Consider the following 9,728-nt stretch of genomic DNA (forward strand, 5'->3'; position numbering starts at 1 on the left):
AGCACATATCATTAACTCTCTCTCAAGCCCACCCACCCCCACCATCTCCTTCTGGCCTCAGGAGTACTGACACTCAGAGAGAGAGAGAGAGGGAGAGAGAGAGAGGGGGAGCATTTATAAACCTCCCTGAAAGAGCTTAGAAGTATTATCAACACAAACAGGCAGCTCAGCCAATGCGTACGCATTAGCCCGTCTGATAAATCACCAGTCAAACTCGTCTTAAAGTCAGAGAATTAGGTCAGTTAATTACATACGGTGCACCAAGAGTTCTTGAAAGTGACGTTTTTGCGCTGTCTGGCCACAATAAATAAGCTTGCAATCGCCCAAACATATTTAAAAATGAGCCATCATGAGTATTGACATCAACCTTTATTTATAACAGCCTAACCCGATACGAGCAGTGCTTGATTCATTCTCTCAGGGCTCAGTAAAAGGTTGAGGCGTGCCTCCACTCCTGCTAGTTTTTGTACTAAGCATTTAGCTTTGAGCCAAAATTGGAAGTGATTGTAATGTTGAGCCATTACTTGATCCATAAGCAGGATCTCATCTACTTTCCAAGCCATAGTCTCTGAAAAACAAAGGAACACAACGTTTAATGGGTTTAATTTCAATAGGATCATTCCAGAAGCATGGAAGAAATGCACCAAGAACTTCTGGGTGATGGAACAGCTCAGACCCATCTCACTGTGAAGCATTCAGGTCTAAATATTAAACTTGTGTCTCATAATTGAAGTTATGACAGGTCTTGTGTCTGTATTGCATGTGGTTTGTATCTACAGTAGATATCAGCACGTACTCTTGGACATATGGACAAAAATACTTGGACACCTGCTTATTCATTGTTTCCTCCAAAGGATCAAGGATATAAAAGAGTTTATCCTGCTTTTGTTGGAGTTACTGTCTCCACTGTCCCGGGAAGGCCTTCTTCTACATTTTGGAGCACTGCTGTGAGGATTTGATTGCATTCAGCACCAAGAGCAATAGCAAAGTCAGGATGTTGATGAAGATCCTCCACCTCATCCCCACCCCCAACACATGAAATGTATCCCAAAAATATTGGATAGAGATCCATCATTCCAGAGAACATAGGTCCACTGCTCTGCAGCTTAATACTGGGGGGCTTAATACCCCTCTAGCCCACACCTGTCATTAGGCATGGTGCCAACAGGTTCATGTTTATCTGCTCCAGAGAGTCCTATTCTATTGGCAGTATTTCTCCACACGGACTAGTCAGGCTAGGTGTGTGTATTTGCACATCTGTGCTAACAATGGGTGCAACTATAAGAAGCAGAATATATTCATTAGAAGGGGTGTCCACAACCATTTGGCCATATAGTGTATGAGTAGACAACAAAGCACATATGTATATTGTTCTGCAAAGAGCGGCCAATAAAGTAAAGCTATTAAAAAACATTCCAGGGCTCAGTCAGATTTTGAGAGTGTTTCACCGGTGAGCACACACGAATGGGTGACTTGACAAGACTTAGAAGGGATGTCTACATTTTTTAAATAGGTCTTTTGATGGACATCTTAGCTGGATGCTGACAATACAAGTAGACTATGTGCTATGTCATTTAAATGTGCCATAGGATGCATTTATTCACCAGGTGTGGTTTTACATGCCTATTTACAACCCTGTTATTTTGCCTCATAATAAAACACTGTACTTGTGAAAAAAATGGTTAGCTCTGCTTTTATTGGCTGGTTTACATCACCGTAATGGCATCACCTTGCATAGCATAGTGTAGCATACACAGCATACCTTTGTTCTGCACTACAACAATAACATTGTCATTGTTTTTTGTAATTAGCAAGGTTACTCACTTGTTTCCCTGGTTTCTTCTTTGCCTTGCTAAGTTTTAATCAAACATGGAAAAGCTGTGGTCTCAAGGTCTGGTTCGCATTGGTACCACCATTGTGTGTTAATGCTTCGCCAGCTTTGACAAGGTTAGCAGGGCTTTTGTTAGTGAGCTAGGACAGAAATAAGATTAGCCAAGACTGTAACAGTTATGAGTTTTTAACTTTTTGGTGGGCGTTAAAGCTCTGTTTTGGTTATGTCAAAGTAAATGCAATTCATGTGGCACCTTAAAAAATGTATTGGTTTTGGTGGCTTCCAGGATAACATACCTGACTACTGGCAGCCATGTTTGGGCAACGTTTTTTTCATAAGACATCAGAATAGACTGGCCCAATACTGGACATCCATAGACGTCTCAGGTCAGTCAGTGCTCACTGGGTCTGATCAGTTCTCAGAGTTAGCATGTCACACCTAACCAAAATTGGAACTGACTTTCATATTAAGTCGAAAGTTGATTCAAAGCCAAATTGTTCTCTTCCTGAAGGAAAAGCTTAAGAAAAAGATGTTGCAGTCATGCCACTGCCTGTATGCAAGCCTCCAGAAAACTAAAGCCCTTTTGCTTTTGAAAAGTTAGCAGTGTTCAGTATTAGGTCGGTCAAACACGCCTTTCCCTGTTTTTGTTGCACCAGAGATTTATGCACTCACCGACAGCGACCAAGTTGTTTATGAATGTGCAGAGGATGAGGAGCTGCAGCTTCTGCCTATCCTGGCCCGACCTTCTTCTGAACACAGCTCTTAACGACAGCTTGGCATACTTCAGAAGGAACGGCCCAGACTGGCTGTTCTCACAATCTGACTGCCCCCCTTCCTCTTTAGAAGGGAAGCTCAAGGCACTGCTGAGTGGTCTCGGGTCTCGCAGCCACAGCAGGATGTAGAGGATGGCAATAACATGGCAGCAAAGGTAAGCCACGAAAGCTTCCAACAAGCCAAACTCCTGCTCCAGGAAGCCGCCCAGGAGGAAACCCACCATGCCACCGACGAAGATCATGGACTCGGCCACGGCCATGCGTAGGGTCCGGCTGGAGCTAGAGTCTGTGGTGACGTCGGCCAGGTAGCTGAAGGAGCTGAGAAAGATTGAGGCATGGCCGCCAATAAGTCCTATGAAGCCGGCGGCCAACAGGCACCAGTAGACACTCATGGTCTCCACCACCACCATGGCTACCAACACCCCACCACTCAGCAGAGACAGTATGAAGGGCAGCACCATGACAGACTTGCGGCCGACTTGGTCCGACCATGAGCCCAGGAGTATGGCTGGAAGGATCGCAACCAAGCTGAGGACAGTGATGTAGACCAGCAGAATGTAGGAGGACCTAGACTCGACCTCCTCATCTTCTTCATGATGGCCACAGGTGTTATTATGTAGTTCCTTGCACACCTTTAAAGATTACACAAAAAAGAATGATCGTGAGCATTTATTGTGGAATATTTTTTGCTTCATTAAATGCAGCACATTCTACTAGTTTTCTTTGCAAGAAAAGAACTTTCTTTTTTCTGGATTTGTCCACACTTTTCTTCCCTGTTTAATCATTTCCAATTCCCACGCACTAGATAGGTCCCCTCATCACACAATTCCACCAGCGCTGGTAGGGTGTAGGCCAGCATGTGCTTTCTCAGAGTTAAATGAATCCAGAAAACCATGTTTTTTTTTAAACTATCTGTATTACCATGTACACACCGCACATCTTCAGAGTCGTCAGATTGTTGTACCCTTTACACTACACAACTTCTTGTCTTGTAACCAGAAACATACAGACAAACAAGAAAAGAATGTGAATAAGAACATGGATAAACTCATCCACAGCTTTCTCCTCTGCATATCTTGCACTCTCATTGCCTGTAGCTAGTCGCAGCACTAACTTCCAGTCACAGCCCTTTTTATACAGTGTTTAAGGTTGCCGACAGGTCCAGATATCAAACCTACTAAAAATTTGGCGAAAAGTCTTTTTGTGTGAATCTGGCATAATGCAACGTCCTTGAACAATTGAATTTGGAGGAGAACGCTGGAAGAGAACGCTAGCCAGCAATCTCCTGATGATAGGGCCAAAGCTTCAGTCTACCACTTATTTTAGATCAATGTCCAATAGATATTTTCCATAAAAACCTTAATTGATCAATATGTCTGGGGAAGAGGCAGTACATGGGGTGGTGACGTGCAAAAACTGTCAAATATAAAAATTCAAAGGATATTAGACAAGAAGAATGTGGAACTTTAAAGGTTCTCTTGCTAAACGTTACTTTTTATATTCAATAACAAATATTTTTTTATTTAATAACTGCATGTAGTTAAAGATCTATAAGGCATCAATTTTTGGCCATTCAAATTGCAAGAGATATGTGTGGATGGTGTGGTGCAACAGATAATACCACTACTGGTCAGTATGCTACCACACCATGTTGGAGACTGGAGTTCAATTCCCAGTCTGGGTGAATATGCTGCGCTACACCAATAAGAGTCCTTGGGCAAGGCTCCTAACGTCACGTTGGCCCACCTCTGTAATTTGAGTTAACCATATATACATGGATCATAATGTACCAGTTAGGAGAACATGATATATTAGATGTTTCATTTGCCTTGCAATTAATCTTTATAGTGTTTTCTGCTAGAATAATATAAGCTTCAGGCTTAAATATTAACTATATGTTCATATTTGTATGATTCTGGTTATGCAGCATCAGCAGCATGTTTCTTGTGAGCATTGTTCTGCCCACTTCTCCAAGGTTACATAGTGCAGTAGTAGGTGGGCTGAGCCAAGAGTAGCCACGATAGAGGCACTATTTTTCCTATTACAGCTCAGTGGAGCATCACCATGATTTTGTCATTTTAAGGTAAAAATGTTACATAATGTTGCTTTCAAAATACTAAAAAAAGGTCAAGTGGGTTCACGCAACCATGTCAGTGAAGTGTTTCAGCTTCTAAGACACTTGACTGAGTAATATGTGCTCAGTGAAGTAAATCGCACTGAAGTGCTCTGAGGGAATTCTAATTAACTGAACTGACTGTTTTATATATTACCTGTTCATTCAGCTTCATATGGTCATATTCAACTAATGAAAGCTAAAGAAATAATTACATTTAATTCAAGTTAGACACAAGCTGTTACTGTACTACTACAGATGTCCTGGGCACATGGTCAACAGCAACTACAGTCAACAGCAACAACACTAAGTAAAACATTAAAAACAATATGCAAATGTGTAATATAAATATCAGGAGAAGATTTTTCTTCAGTTTTACCTTAAGTTTCCAAATACTTGTTAAGTAAGTTTGAAAACCTGCATGCATATTTATGTATGCATATTTAATGAGCAAGCCGGTCTTAGTAAGCCATCCTTGGTAATTAGTTTCATCAATTTATTTGCCATAAAATGCATCCAGTTTCTTCTGTGGTTTACCAACAGTTTTTTGGTAATCTGATTCTTATGATCTCAAGCTCCCACAGTATACAGGGATCACAGGTGACAGTGACCCCCAGACCTGCATCCCCTGGTAACTCCACCAAGAAACTACAAACCCTTTACTTGTGGCTTTTCACAAATGATCACATGTTACATTTGCAATAAATATAAAGGAAAATAAAGGATAATAAGGACAAAATATACAAGAAAAAGATACTGTACACGTCAGAATCGTCAGCAGTGCATTTGAACTATTAAACTTTCCCCATGCAATAGCTGTGCACATTCCAATAATGCATTCACCCACCCCCTTGCAAGGGCACGCAGGCAGAGTTCATAGGAAGGCTAGGAAAAGGAAGAGGAAAGGAGGCAGAGGATGCGTGCCACATGCTGCTCCGAGCAATGCACGGAGACAAGAGCAGGCACTGGAAACAGCTTAACATCTCTATGAAAATTACAAGGAGCTACTGCAGAATATACTGCTCCTCCGGTGGCACAAAACAGATGTAGGAAGACGTGTCAATGCTTTATGCTTTTGTCCTGTCGCAGACGAGGTCAGGGGTGACATCACGCATAAGACCTGAACCAACTTTTATGCTCAGCAGCATAAGCCAGACAAATGACCACCAGCGATAATTGAATCTAGAGCGCAGAAGATTACAAAGCCTTCTAGTTTAGCTTTGGGAACACTGTGAGTCATGGTCAGGCTGATTAATGCCTGCTGCAGCTCTGGGTTTTTGAGCACATCTCAAGCAGCGCTGTTGCGCTCCAAATCGGCTGGGGCTGTGTTTAGCCTGCTCAGCTCTAAGCGCCTCCGTCTTCTGCTCTAGGACTAGGACTGCACCCTGCTGACCTGTTTTTCGAGACACTGAGCAAAACACTGTTCCTCAGGACTGCCTTGATTAATCTACCTCTCCTTTTTCTCTCTCTCTCTCTCTCTCTCCCATTCCATTTTCCCTTCTCCGCAAAGTTTGTCGCAAGACACAGGCAGTCCAAAGTGACTGATGCAGCCTACCTTCTCAATGACCAGTTGCTGATATGCTGGCAGCATGATGAAGATGCTGGTCATGTAGAAGAAAATCGCCGGCTCTACTGTAACAATCCTCCGCAGCTTCTCCAGCCATTCTGGCATGTTCACCGTCCAAAAAGTATATGTTTTGCAGAGGTTTCAAAGCAGAGTCATTCCATTTCCAGGGTGCGTGAAGAGACAGCTATTGAGTGAGGGAAGTTCTTGTATCTTCTCATAACACTCTGCTTAGGTGAAGTCACAGTCACATGCGAGTCAGCCACCGAAAGCAGGAAAAGCCTTAGTCATGACCTTCTCTTATCAGGAAAACACACTGTTCATGTTCATTGCTCGGGAGGCTGTTTTATTGCACACACCAAATACCTACGAACACTCCCTGGCCACCTTCACAGGCCTTTCTGTGCTACCAAAGGCAACCATGACCCACAGCTGCCTCGTGTCGGCGAGTCGCATGCTACTTTGCTTTACGCAAAAAGAATCGTACAAAGCGGCGAGAAAGAGAAAGGTGCGAAAATGATTGAAACCAATTGTGAAGGCCTTATTACAGCCTGTCAGAGGTTTCTTTATAATGTTCCATAAAAATGTAGGGAGGTTTAACACAGTCTCACTAGGAGGGTGGCAGGGTTGAGTTCATGATAATGACTGTGTGAATCAAGCCAACTCTAAATTAGATGATAAGAGAGCAGACCGTTCTTTACAATGGCATGTTATGCAATATTCAATGGCAGAGCTCAACAGTGGTGTTAACCCCTAATAAGCCAAAGCCGAACCCACTTGTTCATTGCTTGGATTAGCTACACATTTCTTATTGGCTGACCGACAGTACATGTAGTTCTCCCATATTAAGAACAGTAATAGCTTTATTTGAATGGAAATGACACACTCACACACGTTTTTATTAGTGTCTTTCTACTTTCTTTGCAGAAGCATCTGCAATGACTGAATAACACATTAGTGAAAATATCACACCAGGCTCCTCAGTGATTCATCCCATTACACCTGCAGTGCCTTGAATTCCAATTCAATAAGCACTTGGATTATTACACTGCGCACAATGTGTGCAAAGGATAAGTTTTAATGTAAATGCTGCAGTGGATAAGAGACCTAGGGGACCCTATGTGCAAAGATGTATCTTACGCACTGGCTAGTGAGCAGACTCCCTCCAGAGACCTTACACCTGCTGATTTTATTGCAAATATTTACATTGAGCTTGGGGCTCAGAGTCTGCTTTCCAGTGCCTGTACTTTAGATTGGGCTTTAATGAAGCTCAGGTGTCGATTATGCTTTTCACTGGCTATTGCAGTTGAATAAAGGCTGTCATAAGTTTTGGCTCAGTTTATTAGTTGTCAGTTTATTAAGTATAGAGGTGGCTGTATCTACACAGGCCTAGAGAGGGCTAGACCCTCTCATTTAAAAAAATGCTGCAGGATATAAGATTATCATGATGTTATGGTACAGAACATTTTGTACCTTTTGCCCACAATACTTCAATTAAAAAAAACACCAAAACTCTGTTGATCATCACAAATTTATAATGTCACTGTTTTAGTGTCACCGATTCTGTTCTATGACACAGAAGGTTACTTAAGTACTTATTTTATCCCCCAACAGCAACATTTAAAGCAGCACTATTCAAGAACTGCAGAGTGTAATTCACTTTTACACCACTGCCGTAAATACAAATCACACTTTAAGTTCCCCCTCACCAACAGCCAAAAATGTGCATTTGTTGACACAAGTAGTAAAAGAAACATGTTCACTGACAAGGTTTTACACTAATATCGTCTGGGTTACACAGTGTTACATAGTTCCTGCGAGAGGTCATGTGTAGCTCGACTAAAGGTACATAGTGCATTAGCTGGCATCCTGGGCCTGGAGTGGCCATGAGAGAGATGCCATTCTATTCACTATTTATTTTTCATGACAACAAGGGGGGGCATCTTTGTTTATTTTATGTTATTTTGTGTATAGGTGTGACAGCAGATCCGTTGATGTAGATTCCAGTGATAAGAGAAGGGAGTTTTGATTGGATAACAATGTTACAAACGCAACACAAAAAAATGTAAGTGTTGTGGGCACCATATAACTAATCCACCATCTTCCAAAGAAGAGGACCTGTGTCTATGGTTGAAGATGCTAAATTTAAAACATCCACCCAAACGTCTTTATTCTTGCCATTTCGTACAGAGGAAACCAACACCAGAACACCCTTACCCAGAGAAATGGCTCAGTTATGAAGCTGTGGTGTCAGGTAAGACGTTAGCCTTAGAGCTAACCAAAGAGCCTCACAAGCACCCGATGCGTCCGCTTTACCGGACCTTCCTACCCTTCATAACTTCATTCCAAATAGCCTGTTGGAGTGTTGGGTTAGCATAGATAGCTACTTAACGATTAGTGTCCACGAACTGAATTCATTTGGAATATGACTTATATTCCATAAACCATCTGATCCTGGAAATTCAAACACAAAGGCAAAAGGAACACACTCTTGAAAGTGGGTGTGGCAAGATAAAGTGGAAGGTACAATTGCTACAAATGTTTCTTTAAGGTTATTTAGGCGTCATCTGTCAATGTGTCCTGTCAGTTGTTATAATGACAGTTAACATATCTACAAGCACAGCTGCTGAGTAATGACATCCTGTACATAATTCTCTGAATGAAATGAGTTCTACAGGTTTAAAGGCTAAAATAATGACTGAATGCCAGCCTTTGATACAATACCTACATGTCAGTAACATACAATGGCGGTTCTGAACGAGGCACATAAGCATTGTATGATCACATTGTAAAAACAGGTTTTGGAATGCAGCACTGGATACTGATTAATAGGCCAGCCCTTTCTAAATGGCTGATGTATTTAGTGCGGCACGTGCTGTAGTGCAGCAGGGGGTCAGTCTGGCATGAGCCTTCTGATGAACGCACAGCAAGGTGGTCAGTTCGAGTGAGTCAGGCAGGGCAGTGTGTGACGCACAATCACCTCTCCAGAGAGCAGAATTGAGTAAATAAGAGCTACCGTCAGTCAGAAAGACTGGAAAGGCCTGCCATTCATTAGAGAGCTGAAGCCTTTGACGTAGCCACTCTTTATGAGTCAAATTGATTTTCATAATAGAACCTCTCACTCCTGAGTATGTGATTTTGAGGCCTGAACATTCAGGTATCATCATTATGGAGCTTGAAAGGATGCTTGTTAGTCTTTCCATTTGGGCAGACATTGTTGCACTCAATTCGAGCTGAGATTCTGCATCATGCAATTTTAGCTGATTTTCCACGAGAACCTTTTCTCCCATTCTGGGACATCCCAGTCCATTCAGATCCCAGACTGGGAGGGCCGCTGAAGAACACACAACTCATTGTCATGTTTGTGAAACCAGTTTGAGAAGACTTTTGCTTTTGTGACATGGTGCATTATCATGCTGGAAGTAGTCTTAGAAGATTAAGATTAAT

The 9,728-nt window shown here is 42.2% G+C and overlaps 1 protein-coding gene across 1 annotated transcript in view; it reads right to left on the minus strand.

The window, feature by feature from the left end:
• Nucleotides 1-6,506, minus strand: part of LOC140564795 (proton-coupled folate transporter) — a 47,235-nt gene extending 40,729 nt beyond the window's left edge. The window contains exons 1-2 of the mRNA XM_072690447.1: nucleotides 6,273-6,506; nucleotides 2,504-3,236 (exon numbers count right to left, since the gene is read on the minus strand). Coding sequence (XP_072546548.1) covers nucleotides 2,504-3,236; nucleotides 6,273-6,389 — 850 coding nt within the window. The 5' untranslated portion in view covers nucleotides 6,390-6,506. The remainder of the gene's footprint in view (nucleotides 1-2,503; nucleotides 3,237-6,272) is intronic.
• Nucleotides 6,507-9,728: the final 3,222 nt, after the last annotated feature.

Source organism: Salminus brasiliensis, chromosome 10 (genome assembly GCF_030463535.1).
Source record: "Salminus brasiliensis chromosome 10, fSalBra1.hap2, whole genome shotgun sequence".
Taxonomy (NCBI): domain Eukaryota; kingdom Metazoa; phylum Chordata; class Actinopteri; order Characiformes; family Bryconidae; genus Salminus; species Salminus brasiliensis.